This window comes from Poecilia mexicana, unplaced genomic scaffold, assembly GCF_051168715.1.
Source record: "Poecilia mexicana isolate PSO_F unplaced genomic scaffold, ASM5116871v1 scaffold_9, whole genome shotgun sequence".
Classification (NCBI taxonomy): domain Eukaryota; kingdom Metazoa; phylum Chordata; class Actinopteri; order Cyprinodontiformes; family Poeciliidae; genus Poecilia; species Poecilia mexicana.
Genome location: NW_028263378.1, coordinates 17,026,366 through 17,052,801, shown reverse-complemented (window position 1 = coordinate 17,052,801; position 26,436 = coordinate 17,026,366). Strand labels below are relative to the sequence as shown.

The window sequence follows — 26,436 nt, the reverse complement described above, 5'->3', positions numbered from 1 at the left end:
GGCTCCCTGTGAAGATCTTCCATCCATCTACTGCATTTCTGTTTCACTGTGAACCTGTAAAATAATGAGCGGCCCGCCTAGTCCATCCCCGATGCGATGGTTCAAAGCCCTACGCAGGTAAAGCTGTTTGATTTTGCATTTATTATTTGTTTTTATTGTTATTTCCTGGAAATGGATAGGAAGTTTAAATATGATCTGTGGCCCGATGTTGGTCGGCAGCACTGTCAGTTTTATGCGCATCATCCGATTTGCTGGAGTTGTTAGGATTTCCTACTATCCTCCCTGCCTGTGGGGGTTTCTCCTGAGCGGGTGCCCAGGCTTAACGTCAAACTGGCCCATTTAAAGACACCAGCACTGCTGATTTATTTGAACCGAGTGAACATGAGTGGAAAAATCAGGGCGTGCTACGTTTGTCAGAGGAATGGTCGTTTGACATGCAGAAGGTACAGAGTGTAACGTGATGTGGATTAGAAGTATTCCTGGGAATGTTAACAGTTTGTTGTTCCAGGACGAGGGCGGGAGAACCCTGCTTGAGGACATACCCTCTGGAGTGCGTGGATCTGCTGAGGAGGGCAAGAATCGCCTTTCAGGCTGGACGGACCCTGAAGGAAGGTTTCAGACTGGCCCAGCTGGAGGCTGTGGTGCGGATGCTGGAAGAGCATGAGTGTGACTTTGTGGATGCTCTTGGAAGGGACCTTCATAAGGTACATCACCTGTCATCTTTCCAACTCTCAGTGAGAACAGGCACTGGTTCACTGCTGCATGACAACAAATTAGAACGTCACTGAATGGGTTATTTATTTCACCAATTAAGAAAAAAAAACATATGCAGTTAAATTTGATTATTAGGATTTACAGGTAATGAACGTCCCAAGTTTTAGTTTAGTTTAGTTTCAAGGAAAATAAAAATTATACATAAGTCCATTTACAAAGCAAATTTGTAATAGAAAATTGTATGTTATGGCATAAGACTTTAATAAGAACTACTTTCTTGGTTAATAATAATGTGCTAACAGACGGAACTAGAGAAAGAGAAAAATGGTTTCTTATCCATGTAATACTTGATTGACGAAAGAAGTTATAGTAGTGTGTTCTGTTTTTACTTAGAAGTTGAATTTTTCAAGTTTGAAAAATAATCCAAGTGTCCCAAGGAGTTGAGACTCTGAATTGGAAAGTCAGAACTTTCTCACCAAACCCGACATGTAAATCCAATATGGCTGCCTTGTATCTAAAACGTTCTGATAGCAACCAAAGGAAACTGTGTGCCTGTAGTCCTGATGAATTGTATTCCATTAAACCTTTCAATGAACTTGTAATTACATTTTATGTTTAACCACTCCTGACAGTTAAGCGCGTTGCTAAAGAATCTGACAGGGAGTTGAACGTTTTGTGTGTATGTATGTGTGTGTGTGTGTGTGTTGTGTGTGTGTGTGTGTGTGTGTGTGTGTGTGTGTTTGCTTGCTTGCTTAAAGCACAAGCAAGAGAAATAACTGCAGCCTATAGAGGTGATTGTAAAGAAAAGCCCACTTAAAGGATGGCTAAGTCTGGATTCAGTACTTCAGCCGTATTTTACAAAAATGAACTGAAGTTCATGTTTGAAATTAAATATCACTAAGCATTTAATAAAACTGTGTGAGTTTCATCTTTTAAACCAAATTAATGAAATCAACTAGGTCACTCATATTTTAATCTGAGATGTACCTGCAAATATTGACTTTCTTCTTGCATTTATCGTCCGTTTCCTTTTCGTTTCAACCAGCCGCGGTTTGAAACGGTCGTGTTTGAACTGATCACGGTCAAGAACGAGGCGCTTCACGCAATCAGCAACCTGAAGAAGTGGATGGAACCTCAGTCGGTGGAAAAGAATCTGGTGGGAAACCCATTTCTCCAAAACACGGGATTATTCAAAACTTACACAACCTGAAAACATTCCAGTCTGACTGCCACAAAGGAATCCATTGTACAGAGTCCACTAAAGCAGATTAAAGCTAAGTTGCACCGACCTTTTAAGTATTCAGTGAGGGTCAAATCTTTCTTTCTTTTTTTTTTTTTTTCTCCTCTGCTCGTTTGCTCAGCCTGTAGCCTAACTTTGAAGTTGTTTGTGCAGTCCACCAGCTTGGACGAGTGTTTGGTGATCAGTGAGCCCCTGGGTGTGGTGTTCATCATGGGGACCTGGTGCAGTCCTGTCCAGATGTGCTTGGTGCCTCTGGTTGGAGCCATTGCAGCTGGTGAGCAGCGGCGCCGTCTTGTGACCTCACAGTCCTGCAGAGAATCTGACGTTCACGTAGGAATCTCATTCCTGTAGGAGACTGTGCCCTCATCAGCCCCTCTGAGTACACCGTGCACACAGCAGAGCTTCTGCATCGTCTTGTTCCTTTCTACTTGGACAATGTAAGTAAGCGAGCAGAGAGGACTGACTGCTCCAAAGGTCTATCAGGAAGTTACACAATGTGACTTCGCCTCGCCAAAAGGTGCCTGCTGATGATGCAATACGCTGGAAAGTGGATGGAAAAAGTTTGTGGAGCATTTGCTGAGGTTAAAGAACCTTATGAGCTGTAATCCCTGAGCCAAATTGAATTTAAGTGTTAAGTACGCGATAAGCCACTCTCTATTAATTTATTTATGATTTAACGACTTAAATTATTACTGGAGTTTCCAAGGGGAGTCATTTCACTGCTTTACTTTTTTGAGCTTTCAAAATTCTTGGTAATCTGAGGTGCTGGAAGATAACCAAAGAGAGAAATACAATTTAAAGACAATGTGGTTACGAAAACTGGTGGGATATTTGACAGAGAGGCTCAGTGGGCAAAAACACACTGCTTTTTTTCCCCTTTTTTAAAACTGTATTGTTTTAATATTGTGTCCGATGATTTTTTTTTCTCTAAAGCAAATAGATTTTTTTCTTATACATAAACTGAACATACAGTGCTGATGATTTTCCATCCGCAAATTTAAACTTGTGCATGTAATTCTGTTTTTAAGTTAATTGAAGTTGTTTGGCAAAAATTAAACAAATTTCAAATGCATCATTAAAGGCCCACGATAAATGCGACATTCTTCCTTAAGGTGAAGGAAAGGAAATATTTTTTTAATACAAGTTTAATTTATATTCGAGTTGAGTAAAAGCAATAAACTATAATGTTATGGTAATCATCTCCCAACAAACAATGTTTAAATCAACTAAAGGACAACATACTTACTTATCAGTTTTTATCTTTACTCTCCAAACGTCATGGAGACAAATGTTTTGACATCATCTGTGTCTTCATCAGAGTCAGTTATCTTTTCTCCACTATTGTTAAATTAAGAGCACATCATTTTATTTAGTCAGGTAATACGAAAATAAGTTGACCTGAGAGTCGTTAGAACAAAATTCACCTCCATTTCTGTTGTCTTGTATAAAATATAACCATTAATAGAGACACATTATGTAATATGATATATATTCTAAGCAATATTTTAATAATAATGTATCTTTAATTTGCTTAACCTTCAGAAAGGATGACATATGCATGAAATGCTCTTATACGAAATTTTTGTTTTCCTCAAGGAATGCTTCCATGTGATTCTTGCAGGCATCAGTGACTTGTCTGAGATTGTGGAGCTTAAATTTGACCATGTTTTCTTTACAGGTAACCACATCCTCACATTTGAATGTGTTTGATGGTTTGAAGCGCGTTTTAACGTGGCTGCCGCTCTTCTTCAGGAAACAGAGAGGATGGAAGCAGGATTGCCGTGGCCGCAGCCCGCACTCTCACTCCCGTCACCCTGATCCTGGGAGGAAAGAACCCGTGCTACGTGGACCAGCACTGTGACATCACCACCACCGTGCAGCGAATTGCATGGGCGCGTTTTCACAACGCGGGTCAGAGCATCAGGGCCCCCAGCTACATCCTCTGCCACACGGATGTCAAGGCGCGGCTGGTGCAGGCCCTGAAATGCTGCCTGATGCAGTTCTACGGCCCCGACCCAAGAGAATCCCGCAGCTTTGGTCGCATGGTCAACCTGGAGATCTTCAACCGTACACGAGAGCTGCTGTGGAGATCTGGGAAGGTGGTTGCTGGTGGGCAGGTGACAGAGGGAGAGAAGTACATTGGTAGGGGAGCTGCATCCTTGACCTTTTATAAAACACTTCCTACGTATGTATGCACAATGCGATGAGGCTCTTTGCTTGCATTTGAAGCCCCAACAGTTCTGGTAGAAGTGGCAGAATCGGACCCCATCATGCAACAGGAGGTCTTCGGCCCGGTTCTCCCAATACTCACTGTAAATGACGTGGATGAAGCCATTGCTTTTATTAATAAGCAAGAGAAGCCCCTCTGTGTTTATGCATACTCCACCAACAATAAGGTACATCACAACAAGTGGAGATGCAGTGCTGGTCAAAAGTTTACATACAGCTATCGCACACGTACATTTTATATTTACTTTTTCTTTGTTCCTGCTTTACTGTTTCCAAGTCTGGTTTTGATATTTGAAATAAGTGTCCTAAAGAAATATCCAACTGATCCAAATAGCTGCTTTCTAGATTTATTTGAGATAATTTTGATGAACTGTAAGGTCGTCTTCTATTCTTATGACACACTGGCAGCAAAACGGCAATACAATTTGAGCTATAAAGGCCTGAAAGCCTCTCACTGACTAATTCAGACATACTTCTCGTAACTGAGGCCAGCAAAGCTCTGCCGTATCTAACCGTAAAATATTTCTCCAGGCGGCATTCTGCTCGGCCGTGTTGACAAGTCAATTTTCAGTCAGGCTTGAAGTTTGTAACTTTGGAGGAAGTTTTTTTTCCTGCCTACTTGAGGCATTTCTCTTTAAATAGTGACACTCGTGATTCAGCAGTGAGCGATTCTTAGATATTGCTAGGCAATGCCAACAGGACAGCGATCATTAAAACAAGTTTTGTAATTAACTAAACAGGCTGGTGATAAACGTGGAAAGCCCTGACATTAACTAGGCTAACTACTTCTTCAGTTTCTCAGAGTAAATTGTGATCATGCGTTGACCTTCTTCGTACCGCAGGTCATTTCCAGATTCATGAGTGAGACCTCCAGCGGAAGCTTCTGCTCTAACGACTGCATCTTTCAGAGCCTGATGGTGGCTTTGCCATTTGGTGGAGTGGGTGAGTGTGTCATGTCACATACAATGACATAAAGAAAAAGAAGAAAAAGTAACAGTGTCTTAAAGATTCAATGAAACATTTTCTTGAAGGCGCCTGTGGAATGGGGTCCTTCCATGGTCGCTACAGCTTCGATACGTTCTCACACAGAAAAGCGTGCTTGCTTAGAGGGACGCGGTTCGAATGCGTCACGTATCTGCGGTACCCACCCTATGAAGACCGCAATCTATCTCTAATGACATGGGCTTGCACGCTGTCCCAGAAGAGCCAGGGCTGGTGCCAGATCATGTGACTGTCTCAAATGCTCTCATTAACCTGCAAGAGGAGAAACTATAATGGGAAATATCAAAACTAATTCTAATCAGACTGAGAATATAACCAATGTGGAATCAAAAGGTTAATTTAAATTATTTTATGTTCATTTGATGAATTGCTGAGCATATTGTGTAAAATTCAAACTTTTGATGTACATGTACTGCTTAGCTGGTTTATTTTGTCTTGTGTGTGATATTTAAGAAAGAATGCACTGAACTGAAAACACAACTGGAATCCATCACTGTAGAAACAAGTGCAGACTCTATTTAACAGGCGTGTTCATTCAGGTCTCCTGTAGATCTTCTCCTCTTTGGCTTCCTTCATGGCTGCGTATCTGGCAACTGTGAACAGGTAGTCGCTCAACCTGAATGCAAAAAAATAAAAAATAATAATGTTTAGACTTTCATCAGATGTTTAATCTGAAAGAAAGGTACGCGTTTTTTAAAGCAGATACTTTAAATACTGACCTGTTGAGGAATTTTGCAACATCTGGATCTGCCTCCCCTGAACGCACAATTGGAGCAACACTGTGCAGAAAAACACAGAGCTGTCAGAAAACACAGTAGCAGTGAAATAAGAATAACATATCGTCTAAATCTCTGTGTCCTGCATGTTTTAGATGTTAGACTGGTTCAGCACACCTGAATTGAATAAATAGGTTATTGGAACGCTCCTACAGAGCTTAGCGACCTGCTGAGGAATCAAGACATTTAAATTAGCTGTGGTGGAGCAGAGAAACATCTGAAATATGCAGGACATGGGTCCTGGAGGACTTCGGCTGCAAAGCAACACTTAAACCACAAACAGTTGGGTTTAAACAGCTTGTAAAATGCAAAATACACAAGTGAATGCATTGGGAACGCTATTCTAAAATAAAGATTTATCAAACACGACTCAGAGGGTGAGGAACAATTTATATTATCCTGTTAAAAAGAACACCATCAGTTTTTTTTTCTCACATTTGCTGAATAAAACTGATAAAGTTTGAAAATGTAGGTTTCCTCTTAATTAATTAATTGCACAACCACTGATTTTAAGAAATGAGGAATGTGGTGGTAACCCCTTAGCAATCCTGTTGGTCTGGAACTAAGATGCTGCTCTCTTACTGGTAGGTTTGAGGTTATCATTATATTAAAATAACCATTTCAAAAGCATTTCCTTTGTTTTAACATGACATATTTTGTAACTATGATGCATTCAAAGTGATCCATGATTTGTGGTAGGAATAGATGGGGCTGACACCCACAGTAAAAGGAACATGTACATGGAATCAGAAGCATGCATGTCATGATCTGGTGGTTTTCTAGACCTAGTACTTAATTTGCTATGTACAGATATAAATCATGCCAAACGCAATGGTGGATCTGGTTAAGCAACATTGAACTGATTATTATTTTTTTATCACAACTGTGTGTGGTGAAACTGACCTGCGCTCCGCTCTCCGACAGACTGTCCGAGCTAAGTGCAAAGCTGCGCTGCTCTTCCCCCCAGACTGTAAAATACAAATATGAATAACCTAATCATTCATAGGAACATTCAGTATCTACAGAAGAAAAGATGCTTACAGGTAAAATGAAGTTGGTCAGCGGTGGGAGTTCCTCTGTAAAATGATCGATCCATGTTTCCAGATCAGTGATTGGCTGAGGACTGAACTTTGTTCTCTCTGGTAAAACAAAGAAAAAAAAAAAATTACATCGGTGATGAAAAATAACGAGATCACACCAGCCTGCATTTGCATACTTTTGTGGATTTCTCTTGCAGACGATCGAGGAGTAGCAATATTGGAGCCCACATCTTGTAAAATACACTGGATCTGCAATAAAATAACATGTCTTTAATGCATGTTGATTACTTGCTCTTTAAATCTAATGAACTTTTTGTGCTGAAACTAACCTGTGCTCTGCCTTCGGTCTGTCAGAAGAGTAGAGTGCAGGCCAGTTTCAGCACATTAAATAAATTTGTCGTGAAAATCAAACCTTATCCAGCTGATCTGTGAACGTGTGACCTTTGTCAAGACAAAACTCTCGTGCCAAACTGTAAAGTCGGATACAAAAGTGAGTCAGACATACTTAAATATTTTCAGCAAATGCACTGATTTATATTTTAATTTTGCATTTTTTAGTTCTTGTCCACAGCTCTGCAAAAGTACATATTGTATTTGATATTTTTCAGCAATCACAGCATGTCACCAACTCCACTTAAACTAAGGTTCACTGAAACTGAGATTTATTTTCACCATTAAGGACTTCCGCATTTCCCCTGTAAATTGCAGCAACATAGTTTTAGTTAATACTTCTTTGTCTGCACGTTTAGTAGAACCTCACTTGAAAGAGAAAAATGCTAAAATATTGGTAGTAACTCTAAATATAAAAACATTTCGCAATTCTTTCGTTGAAATGTTAAAAGCATTACATTAGTATCCTCTCACCCTGTCAGCAATATTTTCATGGAACATTATTTCCCTTAAAGTTTCATTTGTTTTCTATTTTGGAATTTGCATTTTTATTGAGCTCCGAAGCAGTTCATTAAGATGCATTGCATGCAGGGTTATTTTTCTTTTCTGATAACATAATTTTATGCAGTTTTTCTACTGTCTGACAAAAGTGCTTTAAATACCCATGTGCATACAATGATTTAATAGTGCAATAATACATAATTTACCCTATAGCTGATGACAACTCATCTGTATTTCCCAAAGCTTCGAAAATGTGATCTTCCTTTGGCCTCCTTTCTCCAGTGAATGTGCTGGAGAAACCTGCAAATCAGGAATCTAGTCAGTTTTTTCTTATTACCTTAAAAAAAATAACCATAAATGTTTGGGATTTTTTGTTAGATTCTTTTGATAGACCAACACAAAATAGTAGTCCTTATAAACATAATAGAAAGCATCTGTTGTTTTCAAATTGTGTTGACATTCTTTATTTGAAGTATAACTGAGATTTGAACAGCTGAGCTCTCATCCCGATTGTTTTTTTTTTTTTTAAATAGACACATTTTTAACAATGTATAATGCCAACATATACACTAATTTAACTGAAAGGAGAGTCTGGGTCACAACATTCACATGCTTTTATTTTGCCTATAAGACACAAATACATATGCAGATCATGTGGCTTTCAAACATACATGTACATAAAAGAAATCACACAAATTTCCGCAGTCCATACTTCAAATATGGTTGAAACCAAAGCATTAAGATGTCTTCTTAATTGGGTTGACTTACCTTTATCTCCAGTTTTGGTGTATATTTTAGGCGACTTGACTTCTTCAGTGGCATAACTGTAGGAGAAAAGAAAATAATGAAGATGATATTGTTTATGAGCAAGAATAAAATCTTATGAATGCAATAATGACGCAGAATATAGTTTTAGGGGCTATTTGTTGTGCTGGTGTAAGTGGCAGGAGTCAGAAGAAACAACACTGTAAACACGTGAGCTCACAAGCAGTGCTAAGAAATACCTTCTGTCAGAACACAGTGGTTTAGGTGTCCGATGTTCGCTTATGAGCCTCCTTGTCCGCACAAAACAGCGGAGGAGAGCATGTCTGGTAATAACCGATGTCATAACGAGCTACAAGGTAGCAGCTAAAACTGAACGCTGTTTTGTAACGAAGAGTTTTGTCCCTCAGCCGCGTCCGTAGTTTGTAGGCGTTTCGTTTTCATCGCACGATTGGTCAACTCATCCTGTCGTAAGCAGATTTAGGGACACTGATTGGTCGGAAGGAAACGTGTTGAGGCAACTGAAGCGGTGATTGGGTCCTGAGGCGAAGCGTAGGGTTGTCCACATAATGCATGTAGCTATGCGTAAACTGTGTTTTTAGCTGCATTGATAACTGTCAGAGCGTTAGACTGGTGCCTAGTCACAAAAATGCATTGTAAAATTCTTCAAACTTTATTCTGTTATTCATGAAATTAAACCACATATTTGTAGGTTTAAACTATCGCCTTGTTTGTGCTACCTCAGCGGATTAACGTCAGCTAAGCCTGTCTGTGGTAACACTGTAAGTGAAAAGTTGAACTTGAGAAGATTTCAGGCTGTGAAGCTGCCAGAAAGATGGAGGTGAGAGACTGTCTGGTTTCTGCTCCTGGAAAGGCGATCCTCCACGGGGAACATGCTGTTGTTCATGGAAAGGTATGATACTAACACACATTTAAAACCAAACTAGGATGCTGTCAGCTAAGCTTAACATTTAGAAAGCTTTTACGTTCGTGCATTTTTATTAGTAATATTAAATTATGTGGGAAAAGGTTTGATTTACATCATACTAGTTCTGATTACGTCGCAATTGTGACTCTTTATTTTGTATTGGGATATTTTAAAACACTTGCAATATGACATGTAGTTTTTCAGTCTGTTGTTTCATAAGGCATTAAAATCAGACATAAAATGTCAAATGCAACTCTGCCTAATGCAGTTGAATTATGAATTTTCTGTTTGATTTTGGAAAAACTAACAGAAATGTCTTAAAAGTTGAAATACCAAGAGGGAAAGCTGATGAGGGCTTCCACCAACCCTGACCACTAGGGCTGGGTTGGATATAAAATGGTCTAATTATGCTCCTGATTTTTAGTATTGTAGTACTGTGAAATGTGAACTGACTTGTATGTTTGTTGTTGCAGGTGGCTCTTGCAGTAAGTTTAAACCTGAGAACATATTTGCAGTTGAAAGCGAGGTCTGATGGCAAGGTTTGCATTAACCTACCTAATATAGACACATTTGTCTGCTGGGAGCTGTCCGAACTGAAACAGCTGACATCATTTTTAAGTGGTAAGAGAGGATTTTTCACACTGATACATTTTTTTCAAACCGATGGACTATTTTTACTTTTAGATTTTAGCTTAGTTATGTACTCGGATCACATCGAGAGATTCAGAATTGCCTATTCAGATATATTTTCTTTCACAGACAATTAAAGAGGCCCCCTTTGGTCACAAAAACATCACATTAACAAGTTAGCTTGTTGAAGAATAGATACACTGCTGAAAATGATGTGTGTCTGTTTTGTCCACCTGCATATTAAATTGCTTCTGTTTCTTTAAAATATTACAAACAGATAAAAAAGAAGAGATGCAACGTCTGGATGCTGAACTGGTGAAGAGACTGCGTGAATTTATTGGCGTGACCAATGGAAATTTAGACAGTAGCGCTTCAGCAATTTTGGCCTTCCTTTACATCTACCTGTCACTTTTTGGATCAGGGTGAGGTATTTCTAATGTTCTTCACATTTTATAGAAACAAGACTCATCAAAACTATCAGATTTTTTTTCTCACATATTTTTAAGGTCTGCTGAATTTCATGGCCATCTATGGTAATAAAAGCACCAGTCACTACGAAATGATGACTTATAGATGTTCATGCCGTCTTTCCACAGGCAAAACATGTGATAATGTTAAGCTTTTGCTATTTGCAAATGTCAGATGTTGCCAACTACCAACTGTGTCTGTTTGCAAAGTATATTTTAGAAACATTTTATTAAGGAAATGTTCACTCTGCTCCATATTTGTCCTACGTGTTGTTATTATTTTTTCATATGATTAGGGGAGTGATGAAGGCCCTTATCTAAAATGTGTAGCAGGGGGAGAGTTTTCTGACAGAGGTGGTACAATCTGACAACAATACTATCAAAACAGTTACTTAAAATAGAATGAATAAATAGATTTTATCGATATCACAGTAGTACCACAAAATGTTGCAATACAATTTTAAGTCCATATCACCCCCCCCCCCCCCCCCGTATCATGAAGGTCTGTACATGTTGCTTTTGGGCTAATCTGAAGACCATATGAACTTTGGAGGCCCGACTTTGCAGAAGGTTGATAATTTCCCGCTCTATCATGTACATATCTGAGTTTCCTTGTTATAGTACCACAATCAGCTGACTGTGGAATGTTGGGTAGGTAGAGAGAAAATTTCATGACTCTACTTATTGCATCTTACTAAAGCACCAGACTACAGTCCTCTGAGCTCTTTAGAGCAACCCATTCTTTCTTCTAGAAACATTCTGCAAGCCTATATGCTGGATTTTATACGTCTGCATCCATGAGAGTTAATGCAATACCTGAACTCAGTGATTTAAAAGGGTGACAGGATGCCTGATGGAGTGTAATGGTCTTTGTAAATGAATATGGTCTTGTGCTCATGTTGCTAAATGCTATGAATATATAAGAAAGTGATCAGTACACGCCTTGAGGTTTATTGCACTCGTTCAGGCCTGGAGTTTTTCCTTCTTTGTTAACAACCTTAATGTGGTCCTTTATTTCTTTGTTGACATGGATAGGTTGATTGGATGAATTAAAACACACGTAAAGAGAGACAGATCGGTGACCTCTGCGGCCCGAGCTGCTGGGAAGATTCTCAGGCACATTAGAGCTGCAGGTTGTTGGAGGGTTTAATCGGCGCTGACACAGTGCTGCTGTGTCGGAGCGAGGTGAAGGATTTCTGACAGGATGGCCACTAATGAGAGTCAGGCACTGGGCCACTCTGCACCCTTTTAACAAGTCTGGATGGGTTTTCCCCCTTGAGAGCAGAACCGGACAATTAGTTTAGAGTATTTTTCTGTCTGCCTGAAAGCAACCACTCTGAAATGACATAGACAGAAATGTCAAGTTTGTTTCTGCTGTATGAAGTAGTCTATGTGAGACTGCATTATTGGTCTATAATGAAAATAAAGCCAGTGCTGTAGCTGAGTTTTTGTGTGATGTACTAGCAAATTAAAACAAAACAACAAACACAGTTGCTGTTTGTCTTAGCTTTATTTGTATGTAGTTTAATTAAACACCAACTCATTGTTTTATGATTATGTTTTCAGAGATATGCCCAGTCTGACGGTGTCTGTGTGGTCAGAGCTGCCGACCGGAGCAGGACTGGGCTCAAGTGCTGCTTATTCCGTGTGTTTAGCTGCAGCTTTCCTCTGTGCAACTGCAAACATTCCCACTCCCCTCAAAGAGTGGGAGCAGACTGGCAGGTAAGATCAAGGTTTCATTGTATGAGCTGGGATTTTGACTTCAGCAGTAATTTGCATCAACAGAGCAATTAGTTTCTGAGGTTTGGTCTAAAAACTTCTAAATGACCAGAGTGAATAGCTTGATGCAATTTGATAGAAAATAGTTTTTTTTATTGTTGGCTTAATTTTATTATTATTATTATTTTTTACAGGTTATCTGTCTCATATACTGTCATGACATAATGATAATTTTAATACATAAAAAAGTTGCGTGCTGCAGCTTCAATCTGAAATTAACTGTCGTTTGATTATTTAACACACGTGCGAGCGCTAGGGGAAACTTGGTACTTCCGAACAGTGCCTCTGTAATTATTCAATTTAACACACAACTGCTTACCTGTCTCTGTGATTGCTCATTTAGCAGCACCCTGTGTTGTTGTAAACTGACTGCAGATGGTGTCAGGAGGATCTGGAGCTCATCAACAGTTGGGCTTTCCAAGGAGAGAAGATCATCCACGGAAATCCCTCAGGAGTAGACAATGCTGTAGGAACATGGGGTGAGATTGAAAAGTGTTTAACATAACATATGGCGCATGAAGTTATACTCCCCCTTTTCCTCCCCCTTTAATACCAGTAGTTATACTATTATTATTTCATCAACAGTTTACAATATCACCATTTAAAATCATCTTTTAAATGTTTTTTTCTACACATAGGTGGTATGCTGAGATTTTTAGCTGGAAAGATAATACCACTGAGCAGGTACTGTTGGAGTACTTATGAATGTTTTGGTTAATAAGTCGATTTAGGAAGATCGACTTATTATCTTCCTAAAGATAATAAGTCTTTAGGAAGACTTATTATCTTCCTAAGTCTTCCTTAGGAAGACTTAGGAAGTCTTCCTAAGTCTTCCTAAGACTTAAAGTCTTCCTTAGGAAGACTTAGGAAGACAGGAATTCCTGTTATTTTTAGGAATATTTTTGTTATTCCTAAAAATAACAAAAATAAATTTTTGTTATTTTTTGTTAAAAATAACAAAAATAAATTTTTGTTATTTTTAGTAACAAAAATCAAGCTTCCTCTGGAAAATCATCCTCTGATCATCAGGTGACTGAACTCTCTAATCTTTGTTGCTGTCAGGGTGCCGTTGCTGAGAATCCTCCTCACTAACACCAAAGTACCACGGAGCACCAAGGTACTTGTTGCCAGGGTGAAGGACAAAATTAACAAGGTACTAAATGGTTTTCCCTCCCCCGTGTGTTACTTGCCGACACTATAATTAATATAATAGGCAGTGCTTTTTCGTGGCCGATACTCCAGGGCATGGGGTTGAGTGCCTCCATAAAACATTAAAATTAAACTCTCAGCCAGCACCCCTGTGTGCCGTTGCCTTGGCGACACCAGCAGGTGTGCAGCTTTCCACCCTGGACAGAGATTGGGCTTGTATGGTGTTGTGCCAATATTGGACACAGTTGGAGTCAGACCTGCCAAATGTGCTGCCCATGTGCAGTATGTCCACTGAAATCTGCTGTGCAGTTCTAAATTTAAACGCATAAAAGCATTACTTTTTCACAAACTCCGTGCAAAAGATGTACGGGAGATGTTAATCTGCCTTTGTTGTTGGCCTGTTTTTGTTTTGACCTCCTGCAGCTTCCTTCCATCATGATCCCTGTGCTGGATTCGGTCGATGCCATTTCCTGCACCTGTGAGAAAGTCCTAACAGAGATGACTTGTGAGCCCATCACAGGAGACCACTATAACATCTTAGAGGTACACTTTGTTTTTTTGTAATTTAAATAAAATATAGATATTGAAAAACGTGCAGTCAGAAGTACAATTTAATTTTATTTGATGAATAAAATAAAAGGTGAAAACAATGGAACCCCAGTGCAAATATTCACATCAACATACTGTTGTTTATCTCTCATGACCTGTATTTTTACTGCTTTTTTAATTATTTTTTTATTTTATAGGAGCTAATTGACATCAACCAGCATCATCTGAATGTGATTGGTGTAGGGCATCCTTCTTTAGACACGTTGTGCCAGGTTACAGCGGCGAGAGGGCTTCACAGCAAGCTTACAGGAGCAGGTGGAGGAGGCTGTGGCATCACACTCCTGAGACCAGGTGCTGCACAATAATGGTTCTTTATTTGCTGTTGTAAACGTGCAGAATTTAAATGGTTAACTATCTAATACCTTGCTACGTCTGTACTCATTTTAACAAGCATATATCATGAAATTTACTACTTATCTTTTTCAGCTTTGTTTGCACTTATAGTTTAATTAATTTCTATGTCTGAAATTAGGGAATATTTAAATAAAAAAATAAAAATAAAATAAATAAAGGTGGACGAAAAAAAGGCAGCAAAACTGAAAATAACTAAAGAATGATGACATTACTATGTCGAATCAACAGTGACATCAGTGCAAAACAAGTCTCCAGCTTGAATTTGAATTCATAAAGTGGAGATTTTTATCCCATGAAGAAAAGTCAGAAGAAATGTTGATTTAGAGACGGGAGCCTGGAGACTTAACAGACCGGAAACCTTCCCATTGATTTAAAAGCTCCTCAAAGGAGACTCATTTTGTCTGTAATCTGTCACAGTGGTGAACAAATGTGTGGGACAAAAATCCAATAAAGAAAACCACTCTGAAGGCTCACCCAGTTAATTATCTTTCAGCTCTGAGTCTGTCGCTACACCCAGATTTTGGGTTTAATGATGGAATATTTATTTATTCAATCATGCCATCTGGAGAAATCTGACAAAGAGGATAGAAAGTACAGTGAAAGAAAACCTTTTCTTACCTGAAAAACGGACTGACTGCTCCAGCTGTCTGGGTTATTTGGGGTGTTCTTTCTCATAGACTCTAATGCTCAATTGTCTCAAATTTTGAGTAATAAGTGGGTGAGACTGAACTCGCCAACTTTTCCCACAAAAGTGCTCACACCATTTTTTTTCCTGTGTTGTCTATAAATAGCCTCTCATCTGTTCGATATATTCCAAATCTTTTCTGTCCAGAAAAAATACATTATTTTAAGGAAAATTTGCAGGCGGTTTTGTGGTCATCTAAGTACGAAGGTACATGTTCAGTTTGGAGGACATGCTTAAAAAGCTGCTATGTCATAGAAAAGTGTGTAAAATTCTTAGTCTGCTTCGACAGCCAGTGAAATGGTTGAGACTGGCTTAAAAATGTGACATTTTGAGGTTGAAAAATAATTCAAGAGAAAAGAGTGTTTTAGTTGTTGCTTTTAGTTCTTAATATTTCTTTTGGCCTTCTTACCTGCACTGATCGTCAGAAGATCAGTCAGAGAAAAAACATTTTCAAGGTAATGGAGGGGGCTACGGCAGAACATTCATGTCATGCCTCTTGATATTGTCCTTTGTAGATTTTAAGGTATGCTTGTAATTTTAAAAGTTGCATTCTTTTCGCCCCGTGAATTTCCTTTTATTTATTTAATTGAATTCCTCCTTTCATTTTCCAACTAAACATTCCTTGTGTCTTTGGCTGCAAGATGAGCCCAAATTTTTATTGATTCATTCCAGTGCAAACATGGAATGAATCAATCTGTCTTTTCAAAACAGCCATCCAGAAGAAAATGACATTTTATCTCCATACTCTGTGTTTCTAAGGCAAGCTTTGCCAATCATATTGAGTGTTTGTTTTTTTTTGTCTTATACATAGTAACCCATTCTGCCCATTTCGCTTTACAAATACTTGTCTAATAATTTCAGTTTAACAGTTTTTAGTTACGGAAAACTCTCTGTGACACTAAATGTTCTGTTTTCCACAGACACTCTCCACCTTTTCTCAGATGTAGGGATTGTAAGGACAATGCATGATGAGAGGAATTATAGAAAGCACATATACATATGTGTGCTCATGCACTGAACCAATCAGAAATGCTGTGTTCAGTCTGTTTATGCCTGCAGCTTACTGAATTTTAATAGGTTCTCAATCTCCTAAATAGATTTCCAAATACTTTTTTCTTCTCATGCTTTTGTTTTTGAATTGCAGCTATTTTAAACACTTTTTCATCTGTCTGCTCTAAAGCTCATTATAATAAAGCTCTTAGAAGAAGTTATTTTATCTCCGTCTGTAGGAGCTGCGCCTGCACCCTGAGGATAGACTGTTATGGAAAGAAAAAGGATGTGAGGTGTTTTACAACTATCAGTGGTTTTTTGAGTTTGTTGCAAGCTTTTTCCATTTTGGCTTCATTTGTGTTCAGTATAAATTAGCATTCTACACACTTTGCAAGAATTAAATCATTTTAAAATGTGATAAAAAAAAAAAACCCAATCAGATCAGTGATGTTAAAACCACTAGAACTGACAGAGTTTTCTTTTGTGATTATTTATTCAACTTTTTAAAAATTGAATTACTTTCTTTCCTTTCGCGACTAAACATTCCCTTTGTGCCGCACTCTTTCGGGTTTTTATTTGAGCAGAGATCTGTGACATATTTGACGCTCAGGATATGGTTTCATAACCCAACCCTGCCATTGCCCATACTCTTTACATCTTTGGATGTTGGATCGAGAGTTGCTCTGTAAAACTTAAGATATTGTTTTACAAGAAGATCCATGTTTTAAATGTCTCCACTGCTTTCTCCATGATTTGTCTGCTGTGCTCTTTGGTCTTCATGATGCTGTTTATTCATTAATCTTCTCTAAGAAACATTTGAAGCTTTCATGGAACCATCTTAGCCTGACCTTTCTTGTCTGTTGACATTATTGTTGTTTCTATTTGCAGAAACTGATTCAACGACTGTTCAGGGGACGATGAAGGACCTGAGGGACTGTGGCTATGACTGCTGGGAAACAAGTATTGGTGGACCAGGTGTGCAGCAGCACTTCCCTTCCTCTGTTAAAGAGGAAATTATGGAGGTTTTAAACCGGTACTGAGGCCTACTGGTGGCTAAGCAAAAAGACTGATTCGTACACTGTGGGACTTCTAGTTGATGTCTCAAAACCTTTGATATACTTAACAAATAATGGGAACTGGGAGAATGAAAGAAATAATGTTTCCAATTGATGTTTTTTGACTGAACTTATTTTTTTTTGTGTATTTGACACTAATCAACTGGGCCTTTTTGCACATTGGAGCATAATTATTACATGCAATGATGTATCTGTACTGTAGATGGCAGCAGAGTGGCACATATTGTTTTAATGAATCAGGATAGAAGTAATACTTTAATGGATTAGTTTAATAACATTAAATCCTCACTTCTATAATTTTAACAGGGTCAACAACTTCTTTAGTGAATGTAATAAAGCTGTGTGAGTGATTTTTTTTTTTTTCAGGACACATCAGTTACAAAAAAACAAGTTTGTAAATTCAAATGAAGGATTTGTTCTGGAAATTGATGCATGCCAGATTGAATATAAAAAAAACAAACAAATTGATGTCTAAAGTGATGTTTAAAGTGAAAATCTTCAGCCTCTAAATCATTTTGCGGTTTTATTTATCAAGTTAAAGACTAACAGGTTGTGTTGTTTTGCTAATGAAGGTTGCAGAAAGGAGGACAGCAGGCGTGTGCGGCCTCTCTGGAGGATCTGGATTAGCATCACTGTGCTGTGAATAAACAACAAACAGCGTCCCTCCGAGTTACACAGACACACAACAGCTTTTCCAAATTCTCCGCCACTTTATTGCTCATCCTTTTAAGCATTGCAAAATATGCTGCAAATAGCTCAGATGCAGCTGACGGATCTGTCTGGAATAACCCCCCGATTTGGGGAAAAGGTCACCGTGGGAGTGAATATCCATTTCAGTTTTTTTTGTTCTTTCAAATGTCATGAAGATTGAGAAGTCCAAATCTGGCTGTGTACGTGAATAAACGACATTCGTCACCCCACCCGCAATCCCCCCCCCCTGCACCCCCCCCACACACACACCCCCGTCACACTCACCCACCCTTTCTCTGCGTCTGCCCTCTCTGTCCTCTTGAATTGTGTCATCTTTATGTCAGGGCAGCCCCCCTGTCAGCGTGCTGCACAGTTGCTCCTAACCCCTGCTGGAATTTAATTACCACTGCGCTTCTCAATTGAAATGGCATTGAGGAGGGCGGGAAGGCAAGAATAGCTGAGGGTCGGGGCAAACGGGGGTGCCGGGGGGCGGGGGGGTCTGGACAAGAGGGGACACAACAAAGCCAGTTTTATTTGAAGCCCCTCTTTTTATTTTCTGTCTCATTTTCTTTCAGTCCTTTTTGCCCAAGTGAGGCACAGATGGTATTTTTTTTTATATACATCAGTGTCAGTGCCGGCTTCTTTCTGCTCTGATGAATAGAATCTAAGGAGGACCTGGGATTATTTCAGATAACCATGGGGGTGAGGAAAGGGGGTCAAGGATAAAGAGGAAGAATGTCAGATTTCCAGAGATACAGTAGGAACTGTGAGCTGCCCTTGCAGTGGGGCAGAAAAGATGGGGGGGTTGGGAGGGTGGTATGTAAAAATCATTTAACATTTTGGGTGTTTGAGGGAGTTTTGTCTGTATAAATCTGTGCGAGCGAAACGACAATGAATAATTCATTTTGTCCAAGCAGGAGGAATGAAATGCTAAATGTGAATTTGCTGAGTGGTCGTGCTCACTGTGGCACATTCCCTCTGGTCCCGTGTCAACTGGTGAGAGACTTGTCAGGAACCATTAAGACTGAATGCAGAATTAGACCTGACTGACAAGATATCATGAAGCCGATGTCCAGTGGTTTTGCTAATGGGGATTTCAGTGTACAGCTCCATTCACGCCCATAGATCAGCATTTGTCTCCGCTATTATGGAAAGTGCCTGCTTTGTGTGTTTTTATGCCGTATGCGTGTCAGAGGCTGATGAGGAAACGGCCTCGGCGGGGGACGTTTAGGCAACTGCTCCCCATCAGCGTCTGTAGGAACACGGTGACAGAGGCACAGCCAACATCACAAGCTCCTCTCTGTCATCATGAGCTGGATGATCCTCCTGGGGCTTTTTGCCCTTTTGCTAAGTAGGAGGTTGGCGGCCCGCGTCGGAGGCAGGGGTCCGAATAAGACAGCAGGATGTGAGAATGCTGTCAGAAATGATTTTTTTATGGGGTTCCTATGCAGTTTAGATAAGTCTGGGATTTCGTTGAAGCATTCTGCAGGTGTCGACAATAATAAATACGGATTGTTGTGTTTTAAAGTCTTAGTTTCCTGTTCCATTGTCTAAATGTTGCATCAATAAGTTCATCTATGCACCCATTTGCCCATCCATCCATCCGTGCAGGTAAAGCCTGACCACTTCATAAATGTGTGCAATAAATTTACTGCCAATTGGGAGGTGTTTGCTAAAAATAATATTCTTAAAGCTGCCCAAAACCATTGCACCCAAGATTCAAACCAAGAGTATCTTTTGATTAAACGGGAATTATCACCAAACTCCTCAAACAAAGCAACCTCTAGCATTTTGATATGAGCTGCCCCTTTTGTGAAGGTAAATTTAAAATATTAAAATTCATAATATAAAAGAAAAAAAAAACTTTTAAACATTCTTCTGTTCAGTTTCTGTTTAGAGGTTTTAGGATTACAAAATTCATCCCATTTAAAAAACAACAAAAAAACACAAGTATTGCACTCGCTGGTTTAGATATTCTTATATAAACTTGTGTTGACCCAACTTAAAATAAATATTTGAGATTGATGCAGTGAATGTTTAAAAATGCAGCTCATTTTACACTTTGAAGTTGCATAATGTTAATTTTTTTTGTAGCTATCATCTCTGTTATAATCTTCAGACTAAACAAATATGTGCTGAACTGAACCAAACCCTTTCATATGAATGGATGAGATGAAGTTTGTCCCCACAGACAGCAGATCTCAACTTCACATCCAGTCAAACAGTTTTGGCTCCAGAACTTGGGGGTTTTTGCGGGATCTCATTTACGGGCTGAACTCCACTTCCACCCTGACCAGAGCTAAGCAAATGTCTTCTCTGGATGTTTATGTGTCACTTAATCATTTCCTGCTAGATTTTTTTTTTTTTTTTTAAGCTGAAGCCAAACTTTCATAGCACATCAGACGATCAGATAACAAAAAAAATATCAAAGTTTTGATTTGAAAACTTTATTTAATCTTTCCCATCCTTGACATATCTCAACTTTATCTTGCGAGACTCTGTGGGTCCACCCCCCCCGCCCCCTCCTGGACCGGGAGCCTGTTTTAGCAGTCCTAAACGTAGCCAAAACATTTAAAGTGAGGTTTCAACCTGGAGGATCTGTTATGTCTAGAGCTGGGTTTCTGTTATCCCTCAGAAACAGACAGAGCTGCACAATTGTAAATATCTGAAAACACACAACACCTCCTCTCCATGTCCCTGTTTCCATTATGGAATTGTATCATGTCTGAGTATTGATCCCGGGATTGATCCCACGGAGTCGAGGGCATGTGCAACACACTCCGTCATCTCTCCAGCACCGGCAATAGTATGTTTTTTAATTGCAGTCTAAGGCGCTCGGTTTTCATGTTACCTTTGAAAAGCCTCATTGATTTTTATACCACCCTTCATCCTCTCTGTGCTCCGTTTTAAGAGCAAATCCCTTGTGTCAGACTTTCCCCCAAATGTAAAAGCATGAGATCTGCCAGTGCCTTTCACAAGGCTTCCAGGTGCTATTCAGACACATTAAAACTTAAGTTTTAAAAGTCAGGTGTGTGATTTTTTTTTTCTGTTCAAATAAAACAAAGAGGAATGAAGGCTATGCTACAGTCTGCCAGTCTCGGTGTCAGTGGGAGCTGCTGAACGCTGGGCTGAACAAACCTTTAAACTTGTTAAGTGCAGGTTATTGGGCTAGAAGAGACCACAATGCTAGAGATGTTTAGTAAATCTTCAAGTATAAAATGTTCTTTTGTTACAGTAGAGTAAACTCTCTCTCTTTTTCTTACTGAAATCCAGCATTTGACATGAGTACATCTATTTAGTGGGAAAGCAAGTCTCAGAAATTCATTGCTGCAACTGCCATCGCCACCACTGCTAATCCTCTCCGTTTATTAATAGAAGCACTTTCCTGTAACTTTCCTTAAGACTGGAGCACACAGAGAAGGGATCATTCCTCTGCACAGTCTTACTAGATCACAGAGATTCAGAGTATTGGATCCTTTCTTTTACTTTCTTCTCTTCGACTCACATCTGGGATTGAGCAGGCCGTGGAAGAAGGATTTTGTATTTGATCAAATATTTCTCTGTGGGGTCATAACATTTGGATTTTGTTGAAATGCACAAAAATGGCGGATGTAAAAAAAAAATTATGCTGTTGCAATAAAATAAATTATTTTACATATCTTTTAGGCATCTTTACAAGAGATGCCACAAATTGTTACAGGTGGTGTTTAGTTAGCATTTTTGCATAAATTATAGCTTAGTATTTCTGAGCTATTTTTTAATCTTGAAAATATTGTAAATTTAGCATTGTTTAGTAGCAACCCTACATGAGACACAATTTCTGTCTTAACAGAAATAAAAAAAAATGAGTCTAATAATCCAAACAGGATTTGTTTTTTGTTTTTGTTCTGGTTTTTAGCTGAAGCTCAGGAATATATTTAGCATATGTGCGTCTATAATGCAAAACAAAAACATCCTCAATGAAATTTGATTTGCATTAATTTGAGAAGCAGCTTATCTAACATTCATACTATGAACTCACTTTGAATTTGAAATAGGTCCTCATAATTTCCCTGGGATTGCAGCCAATTTATCGGATCCCCCCCCCCCCCGCCACCATCCTCACCGCGGCTCAGAGGAGGATGATCTCAAAACGTTATCACGTGACATAATGTGATTGATGGACCATTAAAATGTCAGCCAGATGTACTTAAAACTGCGGCTTTTAGGTTGATAAATCACGACCCAAATGGATGCATAAAGCTGTTAGAAACAAATATTCCCATCTAGAGCTATCTGCAGTCGGATAGTAATGGATGTTCAATCTGATGGTCTGACTGTCTGTATGTTTCTTCACATTTTGCTCCCCCTCCTGTGCAGCACACAAGCATGTCTGGACCGCTGCAGTCTTATAATTACAAAGAAACAGGTAGGAGTGTTCATATTTCATCTGCTGCATTGGTGATAACATCTAATAATCTGAAAGCCGTGGCAAAATTGGTATCTCGTTGCTCATGCATTATGAATGAGTCACTGATTGCTTTTTTGCATAGATTAGCAATCATTTCACAGAAATCTCTCCTATAAAAAAAAAAAAATCGCAGTAGGATGGTTTTGGCTCTTTCTTTTTTTCCTGAGGAGTTTAGACACCAAATCATGTTGCTTTTTAACATAGGACATATCCAGTGATGCCACCGTCCCCTCTCGCCCCTCAGCTCCATCTTCTGATTTATTTCTCTATGCATATCATCATGGTGAAGATAAGTGCAATTTTCAGCCCACTTTGCGACTGATTGCTCACTTAGAGAATATATTCAGCATCTACAGTGTTATTGTGTTTGGAGCCAGGCAGCTAAGTACCACTAAAAATCCCGGGCATTCCGAGTGTTCATTTGTCGACTCTGAAACTGAGGCGAGTCTGAGGCAAGGCGTGTGTGGATTTCTGTGACCTCTGCCTCTCCTGACTTGTAGCCACAGGTTGGCGTAACGCATAAGGGGCCCTCTATGGTCTACTGGTTAGGAAAATTGTCTGGTGAGCAGATTCCCTGTGTGAGGTTTACATACTTCCTCTGTTTCCTGTCAGGCAAATAACCTGCCTCACATTCACAACCAGCCATATCACACGGATGCAGACTACTGAAAGAGAGCAGGATGGTTGACTCAGTTTTAACCACTTTTCATGATAAAATATTAATGCTACAGTAGTATTCCAGTAATTGTTTTATCCAGTAATTTATTTATGTATTTTTTTTAAAAACATCTCGGTTTATCAGGGAACTCAAAAGCAAACAAACTAAACTGCGCCACATCTTAAGTTCTGGTAATTGGATCTCTGAATAAACAAATCTTTGAAGACCTGAGGGGTCCAGGTGGTTTCTACCTGACCATCAACTCCTAAAAGTATTCAGGCCCAAAACATGTCATGATATTTTTACACTGAAAATTGAATAAAAAGTGACTTTTGGACTGTTATATGATTCCTTTTGAGTGTGGATCAACAGTTTGACCGCAGCATTTTGAATTGCAGGGACTGATGGATTCAAATGCACCATTATGACAAACTGGTCAAAGTAAAAATATCGGTTTTCTGCCTTTTTCCTGTCTGCATTTTTAATAAGATAATGAGCTTTTTTAGTCATGAACATTATGTTGATGTTAAACTTTGACTTCTGCATTTTTGATATACTTGAATAAAAAATTCTCACACATCATCTCCATTACATTAAAACACAATCACTCAATGACTGTAAGGGAGTGCGGTCGTGTGACGGCACTGAAATACATGTCATTAGTTGTGACAAATGCTATATTAGCCTATAATCTGATAATAATCTAATTAGGGGTAGCATATAGGTATTAAATGACATCTAATGATAGGACTTTTGAGAAACCTCAAACCTAATAATGACAAAAAAGAGATTTATTTCATGTTTTCTGGTCTCAAGCCTCACTGAGGCTAGCTGGGCGCTGATCTCCAGCTTTACCTTTTACATACTAATAATGACTTCAGCTACATTTACATGGAAGAAATTCTGATCCGTCATTGTATAGATATTGGGGACCCACTCAGTGACTGTACAGGACTGTGGAAATGTAAAGCTGGGCGTCATAATGGGCGATAAGATATTTGGTCGTATCCTATAATCCGAGCTGGGAATAGAAGTCGATGTTGAATAAAAGTGATCTGAGAATGGGTCCTTGATGAGCCCCATGTATGCTCTTTTTTTTTGCTCAGAATTATATTTCCAAAATGTCACAATCCGATGAGTAAGACTGTAACCAATCCTTCACAGCGCCACACAATCCAGCACTATGTTTTAGGCTATCAATGTCATGTTGATCGATTGTTTCAAAGGCAGCTCTGAGGACCATTTTTTTCCCCCTAACAATAAATAAAGCTCTGTCTTGTTGAAGACTGAATATCAAAAGAAAAAAAATCTGAGCTTGAAGCAGCTCTTGGCTTGTGGGGACACCCAGGCTCCATCTTCCAGCATAACCCCTGGCCTTTACCCCCCCCAGATGGGCAGAGTCACAGGCCCTGTGGAGGTTGGTGCCCTCCGCCTGACAGCCCGTCACTGTGCTCTGGTGGTGATTCTTTTTTTTTTTTCTTGCAGGAGATAGTGTCTGATTGGGAGCAGTGTGTGAATAGCCCTGTCACACTCGATAAGCCAGCAAGACGACCTGTGACGGGGACATATGGCATGTTTGACAGGGAGAGAGGGTGCGAATCGCACTGAATGATAAAATGGTGTTTTTCCCCCTTCGGCAATGTCATGCTTTCAGGCAAGCGTGTGGACCATCGCTCACTCAAGCAGCTGACTCTGGCCTCCTTGTGACATCTCCTTCAAGGTCCTGCGTTTCTCTGCATCGCGTCTGGACAATTCTGACAATGTGAGCTTTTTCTGCTCACAGCTGCTCCCTTTGCTTGTCTGTGTGGGGGACATAATTGGATATCAGTTTAGTTTAGCAAGGGAGGCTGGGAAATTTATCTTTAAGGCCGTTTGTCAAAGCTTCTCCTAAAGCTCCCCAGCTCTGCAGCCCTCCCTCCTGTCTCTTCTTAGCCTGTCACACTGTTGATTAACACAAACACACACACACACACACACGCATACACACAGTCTCATCAAACAACTCTAATTGATGGGTTCTGCCTCTTCACGACCCTGATTTATTTAAAGGGGCCACGAACTCTGAGCCAAGGAGACGAGAGGGAGACGAAGACAAGCCGGCTTGGATTGAAATTATTGAGTTTGATCTGCACGCCTTTCATCCTCTCTGTCAGCCGGGTCCTGACTTCTACTGTTGCAGCCTCGACTCCCATCCTGTCAAGTGTCACGTTGTCAGCGTTCGCGGCCATGACGGACAGCCCAGGTGTCGCACTCAGGCTTCAGTGCACCATCAGGCGCCTCCGCTCTGGTCCCCAGTGGTTCACAGTCAGAGAGACAGCACAGTCCAGTAACCCCTCTCAAACCCAGCATGTCTTGCTCCCTGGGGAGTCCACTTTCTGTGTCCACTGGGCCAGAACCTAAAAGCTCCCAGCCAGTGGTCACATAATCCCACTTTCACTCTGAATGCTAATTATAACACTTCAACCGCTGCAGCGCTTCTTCTTCCATTAAAATGACTATTTCTGTCGCTCCTTTCCCCGAGAGAAAAGAAGGCTCGTCTCAGGATTCAGTGATTGGTGCTGATGAAGAGGACGGAGGCCGATATGAGCACCATATTTGATTAATCTGAAAGCTGCCGTGATGAACAGGAGGAAAATTATTACTGGGCTCTGCAGTATTTTAGTTCATGTTTGGGCATACAGGTAGTGCTCTGGCTTTATAGCTTGAAAGCCAAATAATCTGGTTTACCGCAGCATCCAGCTACTTTTATTTTATATGTTCCAAATAGTCAATGGATAGTACCAACAAACTAAACTTTAAAATAGAAAATCTACTGTTTTTTTTATTTATTTATTTGTAGCTTGATTTTGAATCTCACAATCTGTGTTGTTCTGTTTTCTGCCCCAAGGCCTGAAAAGCAGGATAGTGTGGTTATTATGCTAAAAGCTAAAGTGGTCTCAGCTTTGCAGAGCGTGATTGCCCTGCTGCAATGCCAGCACGTTAAAGAAGGGGGTCAATCATCCACTCCTTGTTTGTTAATCAGCCGAGAGCCCTCAGCAACGCAAGAAATTTTTACTAAAGTTAAAAATTTTCATAGATTAGGTCGTGTTTTCTTTCATGCATTTTTTTCTCTCGAAGATTATAGGGATGGCTGGTGCTACAATATTCATAAACGTGGACTGAGCTTTGTAGAAACACTACAAACACACAAGTCGTCATTTTCGCTTGATTGCATTCAAACACAGGAGGATTACATTATTTGAAGAGCAATTTTAAGGCAGCATATTTTGGTAGCTATGATTAGCTACCAAAATATGTGACTATGTCAGAAATTATTC

The 26,436-nt window shown here is 39.6% G+C and overlaps 3 protein-coding genes across 4 annotated transcripts; 2 read left to right on the top strand and 1 right to left on the bottom strand.

Annotated features, from left to right (window-relative positions):
* The first annotated feature begins 49 nt into the window (after positions 1 to 49).
* aldh3b4 (aldehyde dehydrogenase 3 family, member B4) lies at positions 50 to 5,591 on the top strand. Of its 2 annotated transcripts, none has more exons than XM_014988130.2 (10): positions 50 to 117; positions 509 to 704; positions 1,760 to 1,870; positions 2,108 to 2,228; positions 2,306 to 2,391; positions 3,551 to 3,632; positions 3,707 to 4,096; positions 4,184 to 4,350; positions 5,026 to 5,125; positions 5,215 to 5,591. In XM_014988130.2, the coding sequence occupies exons 1-10, from the start codon at positions 65 to 67 to the stop codon at positions 5,412 to 5,414; spliced, it is 1,506 nt and encodes a 501-aa protein (XP_014843616.2). In that variant the 5' UTR covers positions 50 to 64; the 3' UTR covers positions 5,415 to 5,591. The 2 variants fall into 2 exon arrangements, with proteins under 2 accessions (XP_014843616.2, XP_014843609.2); XM_014988123.2 differs by lacking the exon at positions 50 to 117 and adding an exon at positions 118 to 443.
* Positions 5,520 to 9,062, bottom strand: mmab (metabolism of cobalamin associated B). Its single transcript, XM_014988169.2, has 9 exons — positions 8,897 to 9,062; positions 8,661 to 8,716; positions 8,099 to 8,192; positions 7,414 to 7,471; positions 7,178 to 7,250; positions 7,003 to 7,100; positions 6,865 to 6,929; positions 5,905 to 5,964; positions 5,520 to 5,801 (listed from the first exon to the last, which is right to left on the bottom strand). Exons 1-9 carry the CDS (start codon positions 8,998 to 9,000, stop codon positions 5,717 to 5,719), a joined length of 693 nt encoding a protein of 230 aa, XP_014843655.2. The 5' UTR covers positions 9,001 to 9,062; the 3' UTR covers positions 5,520 to 5,716.
* A 126-nt stretch (positions 9,063 to 9,188) lies between these two features.
* Positions 9,189 to 17,831, top strand: mvk (mevalonate kinase). The gene is made up of 10 exons (XM_014988155.2): positions 9,189 to 9,567; positions 10,056 to 10,203; positions 10,490 to 10,634; positions 12,246 to 12,401; positions 12,834 to 12,937; positions 13,097 to 13,142; positions 13,521 to 13,611; positions 14,031 to 14,150; positions 14,354 to 14,507; positions 17,134 to 17,831. Exons 1-10 carry the CDS (start codon positions 9,490 to 9,492, stop codon positions 17,283 to 17,285), a joined length of 1,194 nt encoding a protein of 397 aa, XP_014843641.1. The 5' UTR covers positions 9,189 to 9,489; the 3' UTR covers positions 17,286 to 17,831.
* Positions 17,832 to 26,436: the final 8,605 nt, after the last annotated feature.

Bases quoted from the DNA above. Each gene is read 5' to 3' on its own strand.
- aldh3b4 (XM_014988123.2), top strand. From the start codon at position 382: ATGAGTGGAAAAATCAGGGCGTGCTACGTTTGTCAGAGGAATGGTCGT. The intron at 1,871-2,107 runs GTGGGAAACCCA...TTGTTTGTGCAG, and splicing joins AGTCGGTGGAAAAGAATCTG to TCCACCAGCTTGGACGAGTG. The intron at 4,097-4,183 runs GTAGGGGAGCTG...TTGCATTTGAAG, and splicing joins AGAGGGAGAGAAGTACATTG to CCCCAACAGTTCTGGTAGAA.
- mmab (XM_014988169.2), bottom strand. From the start codon at position 9,000: ATGACATCGGTTATTACCAGACATGCTCTCCTCCGCTGTTTTGTGCGG. The intron at 8,193-8,660 runs GTAAGTCAACCC...CCTGATTTGCAG, and splicing joins CACCAAAACTGGAGATAAAG to GTTTCTCCAGCACATTCACT. The intron at 7,251-7,413 runs GTTTGATTTTCA...ATTTTATTGCAG, and splicing joins TCACAGATCAGCTGGATAAG to ATCCAGTGTATTTTACAAGA.
- mvk (XM_014988155.2), top strand. From the start codon at position 9,490: ATGGAGGTGAGAGACTGTCTGGTTTCTGCTCCTGGAAAGGCGATCCTC. The intron at 9,568-10,055 runs GTATGATACTAA...TTGTTGTTGCAG, and splicing joins ATGCTGTTGTTCATGGAAAG to GTGGCTCTTGCAGTAAGTTT. The intron at 14,151-14,353 runs GTACACTTTGTT...TTTATTTTATAG, and splicing joins ACCACTATAACATCTTAGAG to GAGCTAATTGACATCAACCA.